The sequence below is a fragment of the Sceloporus occidentalis genome, unplaced genomic scaffold, assembly GCF_023333645.1.
Source record: "Sceloporus occidentalis isolate IW3139 unplaced genomic scaffold, rSceOcc1.0.p SCAF_5, whole genome shotgun sequence".
Classification (NCBI taxonomy): Eukaryota; Metazoa; Chordata; class Lepidosauria; order Squamata; family Phrynosomatidae; genus Sceloporus; species Sceloporus occidentalis.
Genome location: NW_028316985.1, coordinates 26314055 through 26340853, shown reverse-complemented (window position 1 = coordinate 26340853; position 26799 = coordinate 26314055). Strand labels below are relative to the sequence as shown.

Sequence of the window (26799 nt, the reverse complement as noted above, 5' to 3'; positions counted from 1 at the left end):
ACAGGGGTGGATGCTCTTATTGAATCTTTCTACTTTTAAAGGTATGTTTTTGACCAGCCAGGGCAAATGAACACATCACAAAGGCAGTATTGGGCAGATGAGCCTATCAGCATATATCACATATTCAGTATAACTTTTGCAAAGGACACAATTGTATCACTAAAAAAACCACCACAATCTTTTAACTAATAATAAGACTGTTATATTAAATGCTCCTAGAGGCGGGATACAAACCGCCATATAGTACGTATTGTATACGTACTAGGGTTAGGAAGGGGCGGTGCTTCCATACACCCCTAACCCTAGTACGTATACAATACGTACAAGATGGCGGCGCCCCTTCCACATGGGCGCCGCCATCTTTACGTACTGGACGCATAGCGTCCAGACGTGTTGCGGCGCTAATGACGTCACGAATGCGCCCTTGGCACTTCGTGACGTCATCAGTGCGCCGCGGAAAGAAGCTCCGAAATGGAGCTTCTTTTTTGCTCTGCGCGGGAGCCGTGCGGTTTGGCTGCTGCAGCTCCCACGCGGAGCAAATGGCGCCAGCAGGGGAACGCCGCAAAGCGGCGGTTTGTATCCCGCCAGAGTATACCATATAAATATCAACTGTGAAGCAAGAAAAAACTTTCCTGTCACCACCACCAGCAATATGGTCAATTGGTGATCATACACTTTTTAAAATGAAATTCAAAGATTACTAGAACATGTCCCATTATCTGATGATACATCAATGATTTCTAGATTCTTGGATAGAATCCAAATCATTGATTGTCCCAAACTCCAGTCAGTAACACCTGGCAGACTGTGAAACTAAGGTGAAGATGAGGAGGATAAAAATAGATGTGACTGTTACATTCATTTACCCTGCAATATCTAGTTTGAATATCTTGCATTTTATATGTTTATGGGATCAAAATACATATATAGTGTCAAAGAAACTACTAAGAACATGGTATTTTTCTACTGTAATGAAGTTTTCTACAGAAGAGAATGGCATTTCCCTCTTGTTCAGCTCTACACTCTGCCACAGATATCATCTCCTTATTACAAGGATGTTTAAATATTTAACAATTTGAAATATTCACAGAAGACAAAATTGTTATAACAATTTGTTAAATGTCTTGGGACTATCTGCCACAATGACAAAATGTTCTGTTTCCACACCTGCCATCAGACATTCAGGATTTATAATAATGCTAATAACATCTGTTATTTTATTCACAAAGCTTTTTACCCACAGGACCTCCTCACGGAGATACTTAGGCACATAAATAACACAGGTACTGGGAAGTCACCACAGCTAGTAAAAGAAACATTTGGAAGAAAAGCTTAAGCAGTGATCCAGTAGACTTGGTGTAGTAAGACTCAGGGGTGAAACAGACAGGCGGAAGGGGTGGCTTGAAGGGGCAGCAGCAACCACACATCGCAACCCCAATCAATCTTGAATTCACCCAAAAAAGAAGTGGCAAAAGCCAGCATGGCCATTATGCATTTTTCAGCCATGAGAGTGGAAGATGATTCAGAAGCAGTATGTGTTATATATAAATCCATAAACTGAAGTAGTTTGAGATATCTACCATCTTAAGATCACAGTCTGTCTAAACTCTCTCTCCAAAGATGCATATGTGTTTCTTCAACCAGCTAAGAGCAAGATCACCCATTCTTTTATGAAAGTGCTGGGAAAACTAAAATGAAGACTTGCCAACCCAGCTGTCTAATGTGACCAAGGCAAATGTCAGCATTGGTAGGTCCTATTGGAGAACTGGCAGCTACTTTTGGATGTCAGGTGCTGATACCATGCCCAGTTTGTACCACCATTCAGGAGGAGCAGGAAACCCAAGTGTAAGCTGCTTCTTTATTCCCTTCTTGCTCTTATTACTGCTCACACCCTTACAGGTAGGAGGTGGTGAGAGAGAGATCAGCAACCAATATAGAGTTTCAGAAGTCACTGGTTCAATTCCTGTTGTGGAGAGGGCCTAAGCAGTTGACTCCCAACTTTGGTCATGATTCCATGGGCATGGTTCCATGGTGTATCTGCTGAGCAGAGCTTAAGAGTGATATTTTGGACTACAACTCTCAGGACCACTTCCACCACTCCCAGCCAGCATGGCTGCTGGGAATTCTGGGAACTGCAAGTAAAAAAAAAATAATTTCTCCAAGCTCTGATTCAGAGAAATTGCCTGTAATTCACTCCATTTTAACTTCTGCCTTATTATAAACATTGGAGGCTTAAGCTTTTGCACATGTATTTTATCATGTTTATAGTTTTACTCAAGAACAAGATTAGTTTGACCCCAGTGATATTAACATCTGATTAAAGTGACACACAATCAAATTACCATGCATAAAAAAACCCACAAGGTAATTGCTTTGGGGAAGGTAAATGTGTCATCTGAAGAGAAGCTGTTTAAAAACAGAGAGACTTTGTGGCATCTTTGTACGTCAATCTATTTCATAAAGCTGTGAGACTGACTCAGTGCAGTATTTTACATTCATATACCTGTTTCTGATTAGATTGTTATTTATTATATTTATACCCCACCCTATTTTGTAGATTCAGGGTGATTTAAAGTATGCCCATTAATGTTCCTAAAGCACTCATTATATTTTGTTTTGTTTTCACTAGCAAGGCTTACATACACACACACACATGCCTAAATACACACAAACACAGATATTTCCAGTATGTATATACAATACAGTGTGTATATACAATATGAAAACACACATGAGAGAATTGAAAATAGAATCATGCCAATATTATAATATCTTCATACAAACATACAAGTGTGAGTCAGGTCACCATACTTCAAAAAGGATATTGTAGCATTTGTTGATTTATCTAACTATTGTGGCAACTAAAATAGCTAAGGGATGGATTTTTATAGTGTGGAATATGTGGATATGGAGACATTTTTCTCCCTCTCTTTCACAATAGTAGAATCCGGGGTCAGCTACTGAAGCCGAATGGTAGGAGATGCAGGACAGACACTAAATCAGATAACAATCCAAGATTGAACTAATCCAGTCCATCACAGCAAGCAGGGATATTCAAAGAAGTGAAGTTAAAAACATAGTTTTGATCTTAGGCAACAAGAGATCAATCATAGCAAGAATCACAAGCAACAAAGAAGTGGGTTTGCAATTTAGAAGTAGCATCATGTTTAGCAATTTAACCAAGGTTGTCCTGTTTATGGTTGATTGTCTTAGGCCTAATTCCCACTATGGTTTAAACTGGATTGTGATTCCAAATGATCTGGTTTAAGCCCCCATGGCTCCCAATTAATTTGAATCGCTAAAGCAATTTGGAAAGGGGGGACATGGTTTTTACCCATTTTTACCCATTTAACCTGTGTCAAAAAGATGCTGGTAAAATGGAGTGTTTGGGGGACTGAATCAATTTATTTGGAAATAAATCGATTCAGCCCAAGTGGGAACCAAGCGGATTTGAATCAGATTCGAATCTGCCCTGGCAGCGACTTCCCTGGCCTCCCAGCCATACCTCCATGCCTTCTCCGTCCTCCCTGCCTGCCTCTCTTCTTCTGCCCCAGCGTTCCTCAGTCTTCTCAACCTGCCTCTCTCCTTTTGCCCAGCCTCTCCTCCACCCCGGTATGGCCAGGAGGACAGAGGGAGGCATGGAGGGGAAGCCGCAGCTGTCGCTTCCTGCAGCAATTCTTGAAACCAGCGCAAACAAAGTGGGAACCACTCTGTTTGCTGAACCAGTTTCAGGAATCAGTTCAGGGATTGCATCAAGAGGTAAGTGGGAATGAGGCCTCCATCACACCACAAACTCATCTGTCATTACCTCTACAATACATACAAAGAGAACTTGCAACCCCAAGGAGTCCTCTGCTCCTAAGACGATTGCCTCTGTAGCCAGTCGTTCCTTATGGCAGAACTAGATGCCCATGCTTTCATATTGCACAGTTGTCATGAACTGGGAGGCACAGCCAAGGGCTCTGTACCACCCTATATAGAGGCTGTACTCCTATACTGAAACTTTTCTCAAACAGCTTGCAGTTGTCTTCATGGCTGGAGTCCTTTGAGAATGGCATGCCACTCAAAACCAGTCATTGAGGACCATGAAAGAAGATGCCCCTGGACCCAAGTCCCACTTGTGTATTTTCCAGAGACTTCTGTTTGATCACAGAAGGAACACACACCAGCTAGGCGGCTTGATCTTTTATCATGTTCTTAAGACAGGTTTCAGTATACAAAACTCTCTATGGATAGCTGTGTTCTGGTGCTAGATCATGTTGAGATTTGGTAGTAATGCATGGTCAGTGTTTTGTTAGTTGCATTATTCAAATACTTTTAAACAACAAATACCGTTGTTAATCAACATCCAGGATGTTAATACACTCAGGATTAAGAAATCTCCTCTGTAGCAGTGAAAGAATGGACTAGCCTACAACGGAACACAGGGAACATATTTAGGTGTAGCCGTGTTGGTCATTCAGCAAAATACAACAAAATATTAATCCACAAAAAGAACGATACCTATTTTGGCTGGCCAGCAAAGGTATTTGATCTTTTTGGGGTTTTGTATTTTCCTATACTCCTTTCCTTATATATGTTTAATCAGAAGTAAGTACTGCTTGTGTCCAAATAATTGTGCATAAGGTTCCAGCCTTGAAATAAAAAGTAAAGGCAGCAGAAATTTTTCATGAGAAAAATTGTCGCTGGCAATATTATCAACAGATGAAAATGATACATGAACAAATGATCATGAATAAGCAGGCCCTGTGTATGAATCAGTAATTATCACATTTTTGTCAAAAGGTATGTGTGTCTTCTTAATATCACCTCTGTTAGAGCAGCCAGGCACCCCATAGTCTGTTCTTGAATTGCATCCAATTTTAAGTTCAGAGTGAGACATGTTAAGCATGAGAAGAGACTGTGGAAAATGTCTTATAGTTAAAACTGATACTTAAGAGGTAGGCAACATATAATTAGACCAGTGAAAAAGGATTAAGGGGCGGGGTGCAAATCATGTGGAAAATGCAATGCTTTTCACCTGTTGCAGAACATTTATTTTCTGTATTCTGGAAAAAGTGCACTTTATTAGGCTCAATATGTTTCAGATTAGAATCTTATTCAGAAGCACTTTTCTATTTTCCTCTTGAGAATAAAAGGACAAGCAGTTCTTGGAGGTAGTGTTCCTAAAATGAGTTTTTCCCTCAGGGGTTAAAAAGACTATCCTGATGATTCCTCGCATAACTATTTTACAAAAAGAGTCACTAGAGACGGAGGAGATTGGTAGTATGTGTAAAGGTATCCTCAAAGAAGATCCTAAATAATGATTGGCCTAAGAAAGTATATTTGTCCCTCTTTTTGCTGTAGTGACACCTTCCCAATTTTTATTTCCCCTTTCCTTCCACTCTCTGGATACACTTAAGACAGGTCCTACCTGTAAGTAATACACAGTTCGCATCTAGCTCTATTTCGTGTTTCACTCTAAAGCCAAGAAGCTTTCTATACTAGTGACTTTGTTTCTGTACCCCCCAATTGTCGTGGTTTGGTAGAAACAGTCCCGCTGAATCCTCAGCCCTCCTACTTCTGCCATTGTCCTCAGCTTATTTCCACTGCTGCAAACTGCAACAGTTGTTTGCACTCAATTAACACAGTGGAGGAGGGGTCAGAATCTTGCCCTTCCCATTAGGCTCTGTTGAATACAGATGGCAGAAGCCTCTCCTAGTTGTATGCTCTTCCACAGTAAGAACATTTGCCATCCTATCCACACTCTGATGTTGCTTAGCCACATGTGTCCCAGTTATCAGTGAAATAATGCAGTTTCGTGTCTGGTGTCAGTATGGATGAAGGTGAACAAACCAAAGCTGAATCCAGATAAGTCACATGCATGTTTGGTCAGCTGAAAGGGATTCAGCATGTACTGGAAGGAAACAGGTTTGGCATTTGGCTGTATTCCTGGATGTCCAGGTTTTGGTAGTGGCTAGAAGGACAGGTTGCTTATCTGTAACTGTGTTTCTTTGAGTGGTCACCTGTGCCCTTACACACATGGGATGTAATGTGCCTGCACAGTACTGGTTCATAACTTTCAAAGCAATTAGCTGGTGTTTTTGGCGTGTGACACATTTCCAAGGTCTGGATTTGTGTCCACAGGCTTAGTAATACTTTTCATTTGGCACCTCAGCTCACCTACAAACATCCTGAAATGTATACACTGTATTTTAAAGTGTGAGCCCGAGGCAGTGTAGTGGTTTGAGTAATGGACAGTAGAGCTTATTGGATAGGGAGACAAAGGATGGGAGCAAAGCGGATTGCTCCCGTCCTTATCGCACAAAAGACTGTCACACTTATCCCATCATGAAGTGGAATTGCCCTATCACTTTTGAATAATGAAAACCTCCATTAATAAAAAAATAACAGGACAATTCTGCTTCACTAAACGGATAATCACAGCATAAGCACGACATCATCTGATAGTCTTTTGTATGATCGTGGACAATTCCACTTCAGTGATACAATAATGATCAGATAAGCACAACATTGTCTGATAATCTTCACATGATAAGGATGGGGAAAGGATGCCCTTTTCCCCATGTGATAATCTCCTGTGACTTTGGAGAGGATAGCTCAAATCCCTGCTTAGCCATGGAAACCCACTGGGTGACCTTCAGCAAGTCACACACTCTCAGCCCCTGAGGAAGGCAAGGTCAAACTCCTCTGAACAAACCTTGCCAGGAAAATCCTGTGATTGGTTTACCTCAGTATGATCATAGGCTGGAAACAACTTGAATGCACACAGCACCACCACCAACAACTAAGTGTATAGAACCCACATATTTACACTAACATTGGATTACACTTCCAGAGTCAAAGCCCAAAGACAGATTCCCCCCCCCCCCAAAAAAAATTTTTTTTTTATTTCTGTTTGTTCCTTAATTGCAACATCTGCCTTAGCTTCTAGGTATGGTAGGCCCTTCTCCTTATCTCACTTTATAAGCTGCCCATACTAAAGTAGAAATAATCTGAAATGATGTCTAGTAACTGCAACATGTAATTTCAGACCCAAGGCACTAATTTCCCAGTCAGTTTGTAGTGACACTGTAGTTTAACTGTAACAGACTTTCTGTACAATTATATTCACACATTAGTAAGCTGCTCATTTGGGGGAAAGGAGATGGGAGTGTGATAAAATTATTGTTTCGATAATAATAACAAAATTCTTTTCATCACCATCACTTGATATTCTTCAATGTGAAACTCACCAAATTAACAAAAAAGTTTTTTTTTTCTTTGCAGGAGAACTCTGATGACAAAACAGAGAACACTACTTAAAAGAGAACACTAACATGCAAAAATCTTGAAGGAAGTCTGAGGGCCAAACACAAATAAAAGAGAGCCCTTATAAAAGCCAACAGTCTTTACATTACATAAACAAATCACGATTAACCCTTATTCTTCACAAACATAATAATAATATATAATAAAGATTTATTTATAGCGCGCCCAATCACGAAGAATCTGGGCTGGTTACAACAATAAAATATATATATATATTTATTATTATTATTATTATTATTATTATTATTTATTAACCTTTATTTATATAGCGCTGTAAATTTACACAATTACAATAGAGTTAAAAATCAAACCCTAGACCTACCCCCCCCCCCCCACATACCCAGTACATCAATGTAAAGGGACTCTTGATGGTCAATTTATGGACTTTGACTTCTAAATAGAATGCTTCCACCACCATGCCTAGACAGAAATAATCAAAAGGAGATGTAGCTTACCATACTGTCTTAGTCACTAGAAACAAGATGCTATACACATTCTCAGGAGCAATCCTAATATTATCATCAAAGAGGCTGACAAGGGAGGAGCTGTAGTCATCCTAGACAAATCTCTACTACATATAGAAGGCTGAGAGGCAACTGTCTAAAATATATTTTACTGAATCTTATCTAATAATCCCACAGAGGAATACCAGAAGGAATTACACAGGCTACTCAGGGAATTTCCCATGGAAGTGCAGAACCAAATCCTAACTAACACACCCCAGAAGCCTTGACCAGGCATATTCTATTGTCCAAAATACATATACAGGACAATCCGGGATAGTCCATCACCTCAGCATTAGAACAGCTACAGTTGATGTCTCTGGATATACAGATAATATCCATAGACCATATGCTTCAACACTCCTGGGTATGTGAAGGACACCACTGACTTCCAGTAGAAATTGTTAATGTATATTTCTTTTTGTATTGAAAATGTTCAGATGTGACAATGGTTAGTTAAAGTAAAAATGGTTCCTGTTGAAGGCCAGGAAGTCTAGGCTTGAAAACAAGATGTTCAAGGACAAATGGCCGAGACAAAATGTAAACATGATATGTTTGTTGTCTGTACTGTGATTGGTTCCCTATGTGGGAAAGAGGATGGACTACATCGTGGGAACGTGTTGCTGATGAGAGAACAAAAGACTGTTCAAGAAGTTAGTGGTTGAGCATGGACTCTGGAAGAGAAGGATGTGATATACCGTACTTGTAGCTGTTAGTTTTGTAAATAGTAACTAAGGCCCATTCCGCATGGGCGGAAAGCAAGTGCACAGCACGTACTAGGGTTAGAAAGGGGCCTCCTTTCCAGATGCCCCTAACCCTAGTACGCGCTGAGTGCATACAAAATGGCGGCGCCCGTTCTACATGGGAGCCACCATTTTGATGTAGTGGACGCTTAGCGTCCACACGTCTCAGCGCCATTATGACGCCACAAGTGCGCCATTGGCACCTTGTGGCGTCATAAGGGCATTTTGCAGCTTCTTTTTTGTTGAGCAGAGGAGTTGTGCGGTTTGGCCGCTGGGGCTCCTCCGCGCAGCAAATGATGGCGCTGGCAGACCGCCCTTTTTGGGTGGTCTGTAAAGTGCCTAAGACAAGTAAACCCTCATTTAGTGAAGTCTGCTGAAGTCTGTTTCATTAATTAAGCAGCTGTTTCACTAGGCATTGTTCCAGAAAGTTTTTCCTGAGCTGGAGTTTGCTTTGATCCTGAGTTCCAGAGAAGACTGCATCTGATCCAGTTGGTACCAGTTCAGAGCCACGGGGCAAAGAGACATCACCCAAACAAAGATTTTTCTAACAGAAATTACTGTTCAGTAGGAATTACAGTCACTAAGACAGAATGGCTGCAAGAAACAAGAATGCTAAGCAGCTGCTGGGAGATTTATAGGCAGCTGCCTCAAGACACCAGGTGCTTAATGAGTCAGTGTTTCCTATTTCTCAGATGCTGGGATTGGTGTAATCTCTCCTTATCTCTTCAGTGATTTTCAAAGGATGGAAGTATATCCTCAGTGTCTGCCACCTCCTGCTAGGGTGTAGGGCCCCCACTGCCCCAGAGATTGAGTTATGACAGAAACATATATCTACAATGCAGTGAATACTTTAGTTTATTCATAGTCTAGGATTTTATGAAAAGTCATTGGAAAGAACAATTACTTAATAAAGGGCAGCTCTGGTTAGAATAGAAAGCACCAAGAAGTTACTTCTTAATCAATGCAGTTGTGTTTTCTAGGAAAAAAGCCAATACAAAGATGGGGAATACAAGGTTGCATTGCATAAAGCCACTTCCATCATAATTAATTGCTTAGTAATAGACACATTCTGGACCTGGTTTTTTGCTCTGGGCAAGATGACAGCGATCTAGGAGTGGAGAAACTCTTTGTAGTTCCATTTTCATGGACTGATCACTACCTGTTAGGGGTTAGACTCACTGGGACTCAGAGCCTCTGCAGAGGTGGAGGGCCGATTAAGATGGTCTGCCCAGGAGGCTTATGGATCCGGATGGATTCCTGATGGCTCTTGGGGAGTTGCTTGTTGCCTTGGTGATCCTGTTGAAATCCTGGCAGATCTCTGGAATAGGGAAATGGCCAGGGTGGTGGACATGATTGCCCCTGAACGTTCAATCCCACGAAGTAGAGTCAAACATGTTCCCTGGTTCACTAGGGAGCTGGCGGTGATGAAACAAGTGGGACAGAGAATAGAGCGATGACAGCAGAAAACTTGGAGTGAGTCCGACCGAACATGGGCTAAGGCTCATTGGAAGGCTTATTGTGAAGACACACCCAACTAAATGTGGTGGCAGGTTTGGGTGTGAAACGCCGGTACCCTGGTGAGATCAAACTCTTCTACCCAAAAAAGGCTCTGAAGCTGAATGTAAAGTTCAAAAGGGGGAAAATTTAATTTAAAGGACAAAATAGTTTTCTCCTCCCCAGCAATAAACAAAAGGTACTTTACAGTTTCAGCAATCTTCTGGATGTCATCTTTCTGGGTCTGATGTTAGTTTGCTCTCCTCACTCAATGGAGCTGGTGCAGGGTCTTTCAGCTCCTGAATTCTTTATTCACTTGTTGCTGGTAACTAATTTGGCTGAGGTGTAAGAAATGCCCTTTCCGGCTGTCTGGGCCTGTTTGCCACCAAAAAGACAGCTCTCTGCCTGCTCACAGCAAAGACTGCTCCCAACTAAAGGCTTCCAGCTACAACAGAGCATGCTGGGAAAGGGCAAACCAAACCTGGAAATAATACAGGGGAATCCTACAGCTCCTCACACAACTAATACAAAGAACTTTTCTACACTAAACATACTATGGCCTGAACCAAAATGAAAGAAAATGCAGGGGAAAGTTTCAATCAGTCCTGGCAGGACATCACACTTATGGTGGGGCAATGTATGCAGCAAAGAAATTACACTTTTCTGCCACCATTGCATCTGCACAGTCTCATCCAGCAGAACTATTTTGAGTAGTCAAGGGCCTTTTACACTCTGGCCCCCAAGAAGAAAACAAAGACCACTCGACAGCTTGTTGTGAATAATTTGCACTTTGCAGACAAAATCACTTGGATTTGCTCTGACTTGGATCCTGTAATTGACACAGGTCCAGCGGATGTAATCTTGGCACCTGCTTGTCCTGTTTTATTGGATACGTTTCAATCTGTGCAGCCTGGTGATGTGGACAAAATCCTTGGAGAAGTGAGGGCTACCATGTGCATACTAGATCCTTGCCCTTCCTGGCTTCTGAAAGCAGCTAGAGGAGGACTGGCCAAGTGGGTTAAAGGAGTAGTGAATGCTTCACTACAGCTAGGTAGATTGCCATCTTGCCTAAAGGAAGCTATGGTGAGGCCATTAATGAAAAAGACTTCCCTGGATCCCGCCATCCTGGATAACTATCAGCCAGCCTCTACTATTCCATTCTTTGGCAAGGTTCCGGAGCAAGTGGTGGCCTACCAGCTCCAGGGGTTTCTGGAGGAAATGGATTTTCTAGATCCATTTCAATCTGACTTCAGATCTGGCTATGGAACAGAGACAGCTTTGGTCACCTTGGTGGATGACCTCCACAGGTAACTGGACAAGGGGAGTGTGTTCCTACTGGTCCTGCTAGATCACTCAGTGGCTTTCGATACCATCGACCATGGTATCCTTCTGAACCATCTCTCTGGGATGGGACGTATGGGCACTGTTATGCAGTGGTTCCGTCCTTTTGGAGGGGCAGACTCAAAAGATGGTGTTGAGGGACTCCTGTTCGACTCCTTGGCCTGTGGAGTCCCACAGGGTTCCATCTTGTCCCCCATGGTATTCAACATCTACATGAAATCGCTGGGAGAGGTCATTCAGAGTTTTCTGGTGAGGTGTCACCAGTATGCAGATGATACCCAACTTTATCTCTCCTTTCCGTCTGATTCCAAGGAAGCTGTTTCTGTATTGAACCAGCATCTGTGGCCAGTAATGGACTGGATGAGTGGAAACAAACTGAAACTTAATCCAGACAAGACAGAAGTGCTCCTGGTCAGTTGTAAGGAAGATCAGGGTATAGGGACATTGCCTGTGCTGGATGGGGTTACACTCCCCCTGAAATTTCAGGCTCGAAGCTTGCCCTCTGGAATCCTTTCCACAAGAAGCAAGGCTGCCCCCCTCCTTGCAGGCCTTTTGTCGGCAGGTAAAAACAGTTCTGTTCAGGCAGGCTTTTAATGTGATGGGTTTTATATGGGATGGGTATTGAGATTTTATTGTGGTTTTAATATTCATAATTTTATATTGTTTTTAGCTGATGTTTTAAATTTTTTATTGCAATATGTTTCTAAAATTGTTATTGTGAGCCGCCTTGGGTTCCTTCAGGGAGAAAGGCGGGATAGAAATCAAACAAATAAATAAATAGATCTAACTTTGTAAAGTTGTTCATTTGTTTTAAAACATCAGTTTTTCTTTTTAACACAGATAATGCTTTTCCAAAGAAGTACACTTGTGTTTTCTAATTAGAGAATGGAAAATATTTGGAATTAGAAAAATAATAGTAGTAAATTTTCTCAATCCATCTTGCTTGGTTATTCTTTCATGGCATGGTAAATATATTATTCAGAAATGGTCCTTTCCCCTTGCAAAAAAAAAAGCTCTCTCTTGGAGTATAGAAGCATAGTGCTAAAAATACCTCCTCACCTTTAACTTTTATCTTGCCCTGGAGTAACTACAAGAATGAAACCCCACTGAGTTAGAATAACACTTTAAGATTAACTATACCTTTATCTACTTAAATCAAGCTATGAAAGTGAGCCTCCTGCCTGCAGATCATCATTATCACATAGCACTTTGATATTGTGCATGAAATGGATCATATGTACTAAGATATCTGAGAACTTTTACTTTGCGTATATATTTAATTAATTTCTTTTAAAATAGCCTTCCTACTTGTGGAGCACTGGAAAACTACTAAACATACTCCTAATGAAGGGTTGTGCCAAATTGTTTAACTGGATCTTGACTGTTTGGTTACAGAGGCAGCATAAAATTGGGCTCCAGAAGGCAGCAGTGGTAGTCAAAGCCTTTAAAAAGCTAAGGTATAAATCCTATCCCCCAAATACCCACAGAAACTAGGAAAGCTCCTTTCAAGGTCAGACACACACCAGAAGAGATCAAAGCACATTAAAAGTGCCTAATGCACATTGGAGCACTCTTGCTGGTGCTCTGACATGAATGTTCACAATTCACTGAAAGTAAAGCAACATAAACAATTTCAGTTATTAATTTTCATAGGATTACATTAGGTTCTGTTCCCACTGAACACATGGTTTCAATCCCCCCCATGGCAATCATAGATGAACAAATGATTGTAAGAATGTGTATCTAAAGGTGAAGCTTTCTATTTGATGAACGGGTGACAGATACATTTCTAAAGCTCACTAATCCACCTACCAACTCATTTAAACCCATAAATGATTCATTCATGGATCTTTTGGGTCTGAGACATCACACAAGTATTAGACTTTCCAAATTAAAATGGTCAATACTGTACTGAACCACAGCTAACTCCTGAACCCAACTCTCAGCATTTTAAATCAGAGTTGGGGAACTCTTTACTGCCTTCAATCTATCACTGGTTGTGCTGGCAAGGATTATGGGCCAGGTGTTTAACAACATCTGGAGGGCCACAGGTTCCCAGCTGTATTTCAGATAAAACAAGCATTACAAATGTTTCCTCTTGTTTACAAATGTTTCCTCTTGTTTACTGTTACTGTGTGAATAAAACTGTTACACGCACATGCTCTGTCCTATATTTTAAACATGTAAGTATTATCAGACAGGGGAGAATGGGTGGCATGAGGAACAAAGAAAGGGTCAAAGGAAGTTCATTTTGCTAGAGGACTGCTTTACATAACCATCACATGCAGATAGGTTTCCATGCTTTTTACACTCTGGTCATTTGGCTTTTGCTTTGCACAATTATTGACAAATAAATGGAGTGGCTGATTTCTATTAATGCTGCTCTAATTTATGCACATACCTGGAGGAAAAATTCCATTCTGACCTAACACTCATAACAATTCACAGGGTTTTTTTTTTTAAAGCTATGGCAGCATTAAATAGGAATTTAATTCCATCACCAATTGCTCCTAGGGATTTAATACTTCTTAATAAGTTAGACAAGCTCTCCCAACTCATCAGCATTCAGACCTTGTAAATAGAAAGTGCATAATTTAGGAACTGAAGTTGGTTTTTTTTAGGTTATAGTGCACTCTTTCTTTCCTTATTGATGCATGGATTCTCATTCACTGTGTCTCTCTAGGAGTCTGACATACACAAACAAAGTACTGAGTGGTGGAATGCCCTGTCTTCTTTTTCCTGCTTCTCAAAAATCTTTTAAGATTCTACCCAGAATCTCTCTGAAGACTAAAATGCCCACAAAGACATTTGTCAGGGAAAGAGGTACCGCAATATGATTTCTCGCTCCATCTTTCCTCAACTTCTATGAAGGTGACATCTCAAAATAAGAGGGATTGATGGTGATACATAAAACAGATTGAACCACTGCAGCTGAAGAGTCCTCTTCACCCCCAAGGAATCTGATGATTAATTAGGCTTTGGGAAAACTGAAGGGACCTTTTTCTAAGACTTAGAATCTACGTTGAAACCCATGAATAATCAAACTTGGCATTCACATTCTCCTGCATGTTTCCAAGATTCCAGTGTTTATTCCAGTTAATACTTTATATGAGTGATGTTTAATCACTGACACTTGAAATCTGGTGTGAATAGTAAGGGTACCCCTAGAGTGTGCAACTTGGGGCTATTTTGAGTTTAAATTGATTGATTATTTTTAATTAGTTAAAGCCTATTTGTAACCTGCACTACTCAGAGAAAAATCTGGAGATAGGCCTGAGACATTTCTTCATGGGTGCATCTACATTGCAGATATAATGCAATTTGAAGATTACTTTAAGTGCCATTTAGGTTCCATCCTGGGATCTGTAGTTTTACAAAGTTTTATGCTCTACAAAACCACAAATCCCAGGATTCTGTAGGTTTGAGCCATGGCAGTTAAAGTGAAGGGGGGTACTGTAGGAGGGTTAAACTGAGTCCAAGGAAAGCAAAAACAAACACTGAGAGGAAGGTAGAGAAAGACCAGTGAAAAAGAAGAAGAGTGGGGGAAGGGAGAGAAAAGGAAAAAACCCAGAAAGAAACAGACAGGACACTGGGAGATGAATGGGCACTAAGGGTTTTCTAAACCTTGTGACGTCCACTTCTGCTAGACTGTAACAATGAAAGAAAATGTATGTTACTGTGTCTCTATGATAGTTCCAAAAACATAAAACTTAGAAACTTGGGAGGCATACTTACAGGACTCTAGTGGTATGTATTTTAATTTTATTTTATGTTTAATTGTCTGTAGGCTGCAGTGACAACTTTAGTCACTAGGTATGAGACATCCTTAACCTTCCCTAATTACAAGAGAGAAAAGAGGATAGTCATTTATCCAGAGGGCTTCTAAGGCTGTATTTAGTACTTCTGTCTGCAGGGCCCTTGCTTCTTGGTAAGCAGGGATGCGGGAAAGTAGGAGAGGGAGAGCTGAATGAGCAGCGGGTTGCAGAGAATGACACAGAGGAAGGAAAGGGGAAATGGGTAAGGAAGAGATGAGAAAATATGAAGTCTATCCTAACATATCACATTTTCCATGCTGAAATCTGAGAGAATTGTACTGTCATTTAAGAAAACAGGCTGTAATCCTATGTGTATTTACTAAGTTCCATTGAATATAGTGGGAAACACTTCTTCAAAAGTATGTTCAGAAATATGGGTATGATACCTATTTATGGCTTAAACCTATTGAGCATACAGTAGTGGTATGTACTGAGTGAGCATGCACAGAATCTGTCTACAACTATGCCTTTAAGCTTTTGTAATACTCTCTTTCTCAATAACTTTGATAATGCACATGCACTTTCTTGAACACAGTGTTCAAGAAAGGAAAGAACAAATAGTATGGCAGGTGTACAACTGTGCAAGGTGAAATGAAGGTGACTGTAAAAATATCTGTCAGACAAAACCCATCTTTAAGACTTTGCTTTTCATGTCTACTGACAGAACATACCTCCCTTCTGCCAATAAGACAAGAGGGAGACTAAGAAAATGTGTATTTCTTCTTCTGTCAGTCTTCATCCTTGGAATGTAAACCTTACAAGATGCACAGGCAAATATTTAAATGCTAGTAACCAATGATCTTAATAGGAAGGTAGAGATCAGAATTTGTTTATGCTGTGAAAATGATTCTTTTGTTTCCAAGTCACAAAACCTCTTGCTGGCACTAGTGGCTCTGAAGTGTACTTTCCTTTCACAAATAAAGAAATCAAAGTAGCTTTATATAATTTTTTTGACAACATTAACAGCAAAATGATTTTCATTGGCTACCCTTGCTTTCTTTTCAGTATGCCTTTGTGGGTACATTGGCTGTGAAACAGCATCTTTCACCTATGGAATTCTCTCTCCAAAATCTACTTATGTTGCAGTCTCTCTTGATAAATTCAAGACTTCTCTGTCAGCGTATTTGCTTAACAAAGCTTAGCCTCTGCTTTGCCAACTTCTGAGAGCACAAAGAGTCTTGAGAGACTGTATGACAGGCACCAAACACATGCAAATTGTTGTGGGTAGTTCCTTGACAACAGTGTCTCTGCAACTATCACTTCCATTTTCTGTAGCAGCTTCTATGCTATGGGGATTCATGGGAAGAAAAAACTTAAAAGTATTTGATTAGGTGAGCTGATGCACCAAAAGAAATATTTTTGCCTTCCCCTGTTATAAGAAAACTCTGTGGAACAGAAAGAGCTTTGCTTTAAGGCATGTACTATATATGAGGAAACAGGTGATTATTCTATCAACTAAAATGGATTAAAGTATACAACACCCAGCTGTTTCTCACTAGTCCAACATTAAGAAAATTATCATTTTCCATCTCTTTTCACAGTTGCATCATGAATTTTTCACTATTAAAATGTGAGGAAGTAGGCTCAAGTCTACAAAAGCTCATGGTACCATCTCAAAGGTGTTGCAAGATCCCTTTGCATACTGATTTTACAGATTAACACAGCTATGGCTTTGAATTTCTTCATACACACACACACACACACAAATATGAAACAGCCATAGGAAGATGCAATTCTGAGTAAAATATATCCCAGATTCTATGGGTGAGAGGAGTAAGTCTCTAGTTACTCTAGAAGTTGAGATAGATGGCAAAATACGCAGACACTATAGCCTTTAACATATTTGACTTGAACTTTTAATATTCATAGTTCAGAACTATATTTTTATTAACATAGGAAAGAGCATTAAAAGGGAAGGGGTAAGCAATATGAATGGGAGAATATGCTAAGTGTAACTAGATAACATTCATAGAAACCGATGGAGGAGGTGTGCAGCAAAAGTTGGAGCATTCAGATACTTCCTTAGCTATCCCTGATCCCAAAATCAGTGGCATACATCTAGTATCATACTGGTACAGCTAGCATGACAGAACGTTCTCCTCCTCCTCCCCCCTCCATGGTCTGCTACACCTAAACTCTTGATGTTTGCTTTCTTCACTCTCCAGCTCTCACATCTGTAAATGGTGATGGGAAATAGAATGGCTTGGACAATTCTAACTTTAGTGCTCAGTCAAGTGCCATACTAGGTGTATAATCCATACTGGCTGTTTAATTTGCTGTATAATCTATTTCAGTTGACACTGTCAAAGACATTCAACACTCTCTTGCTAAGGATTCCCTTCCCACCCGCGCATACCAGTTCTGTGTGAAAGCATGAAGGCAGGCAAGTTGTTTACTTACATGTTTTGAAAAGAACTGATCCACTTCTTGAAGGAGCTTTTCCTGGCAGTTGGGGTTGGTGGCTAACAGGTAAGTGGCAAAGGAGAGTGTGCTGTTAGTAGTTTCATAGCCAGCAATCAGGAATAAGGAGGCCTGGCCAGCTATTTCATCATCACTCAGCCTTTTCTGCTGCTTCTTAGGTAGGGCTTTGCTGGCAGTTGTCTCACTTTTCTTACTGCAAAACTCAGCCTGGTTAACAATGTCAAAATGTTCCACATTGACATCATTACCAGAAGTTCGGGCATCAAGCATCAGCTGGAGGAAGTCCTTGCGTCTCTATACAATGTATGGAGAAAATAAGCAAACAGTAAGTAAATAAGTACATCTAGACATACATGCTCTCCCCTACCTCAAGCCTTGAGGAGAGGCAGAAAATAATCATCATCTCACTCTGGGTCCCAGTTACAGCACTATGATTCCACTTTAACTGCCGTGGGAACATCTCTGGGTTCTCTACTCCAAAAATGTATCTGAGGAAGTAGGCTGAAGTCTACAAAAGCTCACGCTACCAACGTCTTTCTTTCAATTAGTCTCAAAGGTGCTACAAGATCCCTTTGTACAGTATACCAATTTTCCAAACTAAAATGGTTATGCCTTTGAATTCTACCACAATGGGAGCATAAGGCTGAGAATTCTAAATATTTCTCCCTAAACTGCTAATCCCAGAATTCTATTCAATAAAACCATGGCAGTTAAAGTGGAACCATTACAGTGGATTTTGGAAGAGAGAGATATAGCTATTTATTAAGTAGCTTAATAAAACAGATTCAAGTAACTTAACAAAACAGATTCAAGGAAAGCTGCCTCCTATGCCCAAGTTTAGCCAATGCAAACTGAGACAACAGATATAATAACATTCCTATTCAATGTCATATTTATGAGGAAGCCAAATAACTCTTATTTCAATACTGCTAATGGGACAGTATTTACATTGTACCTAAGGACAGCAAGCAAGCAAGCTGAGGGGTGCAAGAAAGGCCACCTGCCCTCTAAACCTGCCACCTGCCCCTGGCATCTGCCACATGAGGCACCCACCTCAATCTGGCCCTGCCTTTCAAAATTGCTTCTGAAAGTCTCTTCATTTTTGAAAATGGTTTGTCATGCAGAATGAAGGGGGGGATATTCAAAAAATCACAAACATATATACTAGGCATCTTTGGAGCTAGTTCCATTATTCCTCAAATCCTGGTTATTACTTCACAGGTTCCAAATGCCACATGACGTTTTTGCTCACTGCAAAGCCGTCACCTCATATTTCTGCCATGGACTGTAGCACAATGTACCATCCAGCTTTCACACTACAGAATTCCTAAAGCACAGAACATAAATCCTCGAAAACAATGACATTCAATATGAGTCTACTTCACATTTCTGCATTAAAACTGGTTTGGAAATTCAGTCCATTTTGCAACCCAGTGTTCACTGTACTATGACACTGCATTTATTTTAAATTTGTCAAACACCAGCATAATCTGCCAGCAAAAAAGTATGATATTCCAAAGTGACTGCAGAGTGGCTACAGAGCTGGATTTCAGGATGCTGAAAATGAAAAGCAAATCTGAAACAAATGATTCAAATAATTTAATCTGCATTACCTTTAAAAAAAATCAAGGGTTTAAATTACACTCTTGAAGCCATGGTGGGAAATAAAATGGAGGAAGAAGTGAAGGGAAAAGAAAAGGGCAAATGAGATAAGAGGATGAACGGAACTATTCATTAAGGCGGGATACAGACGGGCAGGGGAAGATGTCTTGGAGGTGTATTCTGCTGAATACGGAGCCTCCAGACCGCCCGCCCTGGGGGCGTGGCTCAGGAGATGGGGCTTCCACATGGGGGGCAGTGAAGACGCCTCACCTGGGGCCGTTTCTGACCCACAGTTTCCAAACCGCCGCCTTGGAGGACGCTGCAAAGAGAGAGGCAGCTTCCTCACGGGCGGCCAAAAACGGGCCTTTTTTTTTTCCTTTGCCGGCTGACGGAAAAGAAGCGGAGAAAAGCAGCACCTTTTTAATGCCGCTTCTTCCCGCTTGGGGCGTGCGGGGGGCGTGTTCATGGCGGCATTCAGGTAAGGCCCGTCTGAAGGCTCTACTTTCATCACGTCATGAATACACCCCTTTTTGCCCGTCTGTATCCCGCCTAAATATATCAAAAGACTTTATCAGATTATTGACATGGGAATGGTGAGACCCTTCTCTTCCCCTTTCAGCATAAAACTCCAAGTCTCCACTTAACCAATTTTCCATTTCCCATTTCCCATTTCAAACACAGAAACAATGGTTACTAGGCTTGCAATAAGTCAGTATCTTAAAAAAAGTTCCCATCATGTTTTAAGGTCCTGGCTCATTCCAAAGTAACTGAATACCTCTGGTCTTAGAATCAAAGAATCAAAGAGTTGGAAGAGAACACAAGGGCCATCCAGTCCAACCCATACCATGGAGGAATAGTGCCTTAATCACAGGGGGCCAAGAAGGTAAGGATAAATAGGCTGTACAAGTGCAAGTGTTCATATCTTAGCTTTTTAAAGTGAGGTGATTGCCTAAACAACGTCACTATCTTTTATAATTTGTGGGTTAGAAGATCCAACTAGTTGTGGTACAAAAATTCCATGTGTTGGGGGCTTATGGTTTTCATGCCATTGAGGTAACAAATTGATTCTGGGTTTTAATCCAGACTTCAAAGGTGCTAAAACACATCTGCCAAAATATGTAAAGCACCATATGTAGCTCCTTTAAAGTTTGATGAAATGCTAAGATGGACGTCTCCAACTATCACTGGTTCTATGACTGTCCGTTCCTCTTACAAAAAGTGTAGTAGTACCTTCCAGCACCTATGTTAGAACTATGATATGGAGAAGTATTACTAATCACTCCCCCCTGTGCCTCTTTGCCACTAAAGGAAAAAATTAAGTGTAAGGATTTGGTGAATCTTAGTGGATCTTGGGAGGAAACTGGAAAAACAATGGCAGCTAAAATACTGCCATTTCTTCATACTCCCTCCATGCCATCTTAAGAAAAAAACAAAAAACAAATTCTAACAGTGTTATATCTAATGTCATTTTTAGACCACAGTGGCTATGTTTTTAATTTTTAAAAATTAGAAACTGACATTTGTGTAGACTCACAATCAATTAGGCCCCCTGCTCAATTAAATACCTAATTATCCAAATGCAAAAGGATCTTGTAGCACCTTTGAGACTAGCTGTGCAAAAAGTTGTAGCATTAGCTTAGTCTATTTCCTCTCCATACATCTGAAGTCAACAAAAGCTTATACTACAACTTCCTTCTATCAGTTGGTCTCAAAGGTGCTACAAGACCCCTTTTCATACTGACATTCTAGACTAACATGGCTATGTCTCTGAATAATGATGCAAATGTTTCAGCTTCTTAGGATTAGGTTGTACAATGAATGCTATTGGAAGACCCTTTAAAGGCTGGAGATAGAGAATTTTTTCACTCCTCCCAGGAAGGTATCATTAGAATCATTAGAAAGGCCCTGTCATTCATGCATTCATGTTCATCCAGTCTTCAAAAAATATGTTTAAGCAGGGATGACAGTGAGATAAAAGAAATTAGTGCGTACACTCTGGGAAACAATATCATATTCTCTAAACCTACAAATGGAGTTTAGCCTTAGGGTACCATCTAGGGTACAAAATTAAATGAAATCAATTGAATGTAAGCACTTTTACTGATGTGCTGAATTTCCATTGATTTCAAAAGAGCTTAAGTGCACTCAGCTCTCTCTGAATCTGGCTTTAATGGTTTGTTCCGAGGCTTTCTGAAGTCTTTGAAATAAATCCCCCAAGAACTAGATGGAAAGTGTGTCAATGGAAGGAGGAAGACAGACCTACATTTTTGTATGTAATTATGAAAAAAATTGAATTCTTTTCTTTTCTGGTTTAATAGGCATGTTTAATATTTTTCATGTGTTCAGAAAGTTCAGGGAACTGCACTAGATGCCACAGAATAGAGAAAAGCACTCCTGCCAATCTTCCTGAAGACAAGGATGATAGTGGGACAGGTTGAATCTCTCCTCTGGCAGAAATTGGAAAGCTATTTTTAACAAAGTAATTAGTTATAGTTCCAAAATTTGAGAAAATAGTTCACTATAATTAAGTATCAGTTTTCAAGAAATAACAGTTACGTTCCCATTTTCAATTTTTATTTTTCATCCTTGTTGTTCTTGTTGCATGCCTTCAAGTCATTTCCAACTTACAGCGATCCCAAGGTGACTCTATCATGGAGTTTTCTTGGCAAGATTTGTTCAGTGGGAGTATGCCTTTGCCTTCCTCTGAGGCTGAGAAAGTGTGACTTACTCAAGGTAAGTCAGTGGGTTTCAGTGGTCCCCAGAGTCCTAGTCTTAACAGTCAAGCCGTTACACCATGCCGGCTCTCTTTCTTTCTTTCTTTTTGTACTTTCAGTTACCACCACCACAACAAAAATCTAACTATAGCAAGCCACACACCCCAATCTACTTCACTGTCACCTCAATACCTACAATCCAGCACAATCCAGAACTTATAACCATGTGATATTACTCTTTCACTACTCAGTAAGGCCACATACCCTAAAAATTGGGGATGGAAAGAATATTCAAAGATATTCTAACATGGTCAAAAATGAATGTTTGAAATGTTAGGAAGCCCTGATGAAAACAATCTTGGATGAGAGAGAATCTTCACAGTTGAGGATTTAGTTTGCATTAAAAATGCAGGTTAACAATTTTTTGTACACCATGCAGGTAGCACCCACCTTGTTTCTGCAGCCAGGCGAGGGGTGCCTGGGGAGAAGAAGGGTCACAGGGCAGCTGGTAGGGCAGTAGGAAGAACTGGGAGGTGCCAGGGTGGGTGCCACCCACTCCATGGGGCATGGAGGAGGGAGGACCACCCAAAACCAGGTTGGCCAGGAGTTAGCAGCAGCAGCAGCAGAGGCTCTGCCAAGGATACCCCACACCCCTCTCCTGGCAGCCACCCTTGCCCCTCTGCCCATCTGTGCCCTCCGGTGCCTGGCAAATTTTCCCTCAGGGCAGCAAGTATCTATCTGGCTGACCTGGCACTGCCTGCTTGTCCTGGTCTTCCTCCTCCTCCTGCGGGCTCTTCCTGTGTCTGCAATTACAGTGCAGTTGTCCCCAGTGGTGGCACATCTGAATCCACATACCATCATTGGGGACAATGGAACTTGAGCATCTACAGATTTTGGTATTCAGGGGGGCAGGGGCAGAATAGATCCCCCATAGATATGGTGGGGCGACTGTATTTGCTACTCTGTCTCAGACAAATAAATACATTGGACCAACCCTGCTACACATGTCGAGCTTCATGATTATTTTTCTTATTACTTATTTTTTTACATCTTCAGGTGTAGGGTAGGATATAAATATTCTAGCAAGTATGTATGTATGTATGTATAAATAAATAAATAAATAAATAAATACTCACTCACTCACTCACTCACTCACTCACTCACTCACTCACTCACTCACTCTTTGGAAATGCATACTAAAACCAGGAGTAGATTAACCACCCCAATGGCCGAGAAGCCACCAGACGGTATTGTCTATAAAGTCCCATCAGACTTCATCTCTCTGTCATAACCTCTGGCTCTTCACATCTCAACCTGTTTCCTCAATAAAGTGTGTTTGGACTACACTCCTGCCTGTGGCCCCACAAGTCCTCTTTGGCCAGAAAATGTCATTTTAAAACATTTTTAAACAGATACAGGTGAATTCCACAGCCCTTTCCTGCCAAAATGCAGATGTAGCAGTGGTGTCACCTTCCTTAGGGTGTCACCTGATGCGGTTAGCATTGCCATAAGTCTGGACCTCCAAACCGGGACAAATGTAGGACAAATGTAGGACAAAAATTTCAAATGTACGGCACATTTTTTAAAAATGGAGGACACACGGAAAAATTTGATGGTTTTAAAAATTTTTAATATAAATACATGTTTCTTAGGCATGATCAAAATGGAGGACATTTGGGCTTTATTCCTAGACAGATGACAGAAATAGACTTTCCCTTTCTGGCCACTCCCCTCCCCCCATTCCAAACAGCACATTTGGGCATTGAACATGGCTTTACTTAACATGGCAATCTCTTGCATATTTCAGAGGCTTATTCCGTAACCAAACTCTTTGGATTTCATACTGAATATGTCAAGGTGGTTTAACAAGAAGTGGGTTTGCCCTTGGATTCAACTGTTCTTCTCAGAAGTGTGTACTTGGTCAAGGGACTTTGGTTTTTTTTCACTGTGCATGAGTTTGTAAAAATGAGAGCAACTTACACTGGTCGTGCCTCAGAAGCTGGCTCATTTCATCATCATCACTATCCTCTTCCTCCTCCTCCTCTTCTTCCTCCTTGTCCTTCCTTCCTTCCTCCCTCCTTCCTTCCTCCCCTTTCCTCCTTCCTCCCTCCCTCCTTCCTTCCTTCCTCCCCCTTCTTCCTTCCTTCCTCCCTCCTCCTCCTCCTCCCTTCCTTCTTCCCTCCTTCCTCCTTCTTTCCTCCCTCCTTCCTTCCTCCCTCCTCCTCCTCCCTTCCTTCTTCCTCCCTTCCTCCCTCCTCCTCCTCTGCCTCCCAGCCCAGGCCCAAGCGGAGGAGGCGGTGGTTGGCTGCCTTGGTGCGCTCCCCCCGCTTGCGCGCCAAGGCAGGAGGCAGGCAGCCAGCCACCTCCACCTCAGCCTCCTCCTCCCGGGCCCAAGGAAGTGCCCAGCATGGAGGCGCGCCAGGTGGAGGAGGTGGTGGGTGGCTGCCTGCCAGTGCCTGCTGCCTTGGTGCGCGCACGCACGCAGGGAGCGCCAAGCCAGGCAGGCACCTCTGCCTCCTCCTCCGCTTGGGCCTGGGCTGGGAGGCAGAGGAGGAGGAGGAAGGAAGGAGGAAGGAGGAAGAAAGGAAGGGAGGCTTGGAACGGAGGAGGAGGAGAAGGAGGTGCGCCTCCTGTACACGCCCGCGCCCCCTCCCCACCTCCCCGCCACCCTCCCCCCACGCACCGCCTCCTCCTTCGCTTCCAAACGGAGGAGGAGGTGGGTGGCGCGGCCACACGAGGAGGCAGGGGAAGGTGGGTTGGCGCCACGCAGGCCCCAAACCAGGGGCTGGGGGCCAAACTGGCCCGGGACCGGGAGGGGGCCCCCAAAAATGGGTTTGTCACGGGGGCCGCCGGGTTATGGCATCCCACTGGGTAAGTGGGAAGGTAAATAGACAAATAGGCTTCATGCATGGCACCTGTCTCCATCTTCCCCCAATTTCTCCTCAACACAGAAAGGTATTTGCATGTCATCTTTTCTTAGCAACAAAATAATTGTTGTAGAAAAATACTACACCAGCACAAATGGGAGACAACTTGGCAAAATGGATACTCATTATAGATTATATATCCCCCTGTTTTTTTGTACAATAAACTATCTATCAGAAAAACCAATTGGTGTTGCTATCATCATTATTATGTGAAAGACACTCGTCTGGCATAGTTTCATAAGAGGATTAAAGCCTAACACTGCAGTGTAGGTAGGAGTCTCTTCCTGTCTTTCTAAGACACCTTCCATTATAGTTTGAGACATGGCTGCTCCCGGCCATACCTTTCCTGCTCATTAGTGTTTTTAAACACTGCCTGGTCATTCTGAGAAGCAATTCCTCATGGAAATAGCAAGCTTTGTGTTGCACATTAGAAGAATGAACCCAAGCCATACAGAGCAAGGCACATTCAACTGCATTAATAATCTTTCTTTAAATCTCCATTTCTAAACTTCACAGCCATCCAATAAAATACAGGAATATGAAACCCAAGAATGTGATTCAACACAATTCCCTTCTCCAAGGTCAGACATATTAAGTGTCAGTCTCAAGTTCCTTCTTTAAACTGAATTCTGATATTTATCTTTAATTGAAAATACTGAATGCCCATTTAACAAATGAAACCTCCAAATTCTAGTCCTGAATGTTCACTTCTGGTTACAATGTCAGCAAAGATATTAAGAAATATCACCAAGTTGTGATTAATGAGATATCTGTTGGAACTATGCTTAAGAAGTATCTGCGGGAAGCCACACTGATAGATTAAACCATTCATTTGGAGGATTTTCTTCTTTACTTGGAACAATCAACCAGGAATCAAATGTGACCCTACGGTGTTTCACGTAAGCATATTTAAGTCCCATTGAATCCACTGGGAGCTAAAGTATTTTCGACCTTATTCTCTCTGGCTGATTTAAAGAAGTTCAACTTGGACTTGGATACAACTCAAAAGAGTAGATTGTTTTTGGTTAAAAAAAAGACAGTGTCATTACAGTGTTGGACCAGGCCTTGAAAAATCTATGAAATTCAGTGAGTGACCTTTAATCACTCAGATTCTCTCAGCCTGATTTACTTCACAGGTTTGTTATTACACTAAAGAGTGGGGAGGAACTTTGAGGTACTATGTAGGTCACCATGAACTCACTGAAGGAAAAAACAAATAAATACAATATAGGTTCATTTGTGAAGCTAACAGTGCAGCCGGAAGCAAGTTACTACTCTCTCAGTCTGATTAAGGGTTAGGAACCTATGACACAAAAGATATTTCTGGACTACATATCTCATCATCCATGTTCACTGATCAATCTGGCTAGTGGTTGGAGTATTTTAAAAAAAACATTTGTAGGCCTATAGAGTCCCCAGTGCTGGTTTAATCTATCTCATGGTGTAGGTGTGAAGTGAAAACGACCTGTTAAATTCAGCAGATATGTCAGGGTTACCAGTGTGAGAAATCAGAAGACTCCATACAGATATACATTGCATGTTGGTGCATGAACAGAAGAATGGAAAGCATGGTAGGACAGGAACATGCAATCACAATTTGTTCCAGAGCCTGTATGTTTGAATTTATAGGAGACAGCTATAAGCTCAGAAGAAAACTCATTTCATAACCCAGTTCCATAGTTAAAAAAAAAAAAATCTGAACTCAAAGGGTACATCTGTATTCATTCTAATTCTTTTTATCATTGAATCTCCCTTTTCACTTTTTTTCAGCTGAAGATATTGAAGACTGCTAGTGCTTGACTTGACAGGCTCTAGATTTGTACATATCTAAGCTTGAGGGCAGCACTTTCTCAGCTCTGGAATTTACTTCCTAGGCTTCAAGTTTATTAAACTTCAGGCCATGTCTCCTTTCAATATTGTATGTTTTA

The 26799-nt window shown here is 41.3% G+C and overlaps 1 protein-coding gene across 1 annotated transcript in view; it reads right to left on the bottom strand.

Moving 5' to 3' along the window:
- TBXAS1 (thromboxane A synthase 1) overlaps positions 1-26799 on the bottom strand; it is a 353042-nt gene that overhangs the window by 79412 nt on the left and 246831 nt on the right. Inside the window, exon 9 of the mRNA XM_089527937.1 lies at positions 17608-17922. Coding sequence (XP_089384063.1) covers positions 17608-17922 — 315 coding nt within the window. The remainder of the gene's footprint in view (positions 1-17607; positions 17923-26799) is intronic.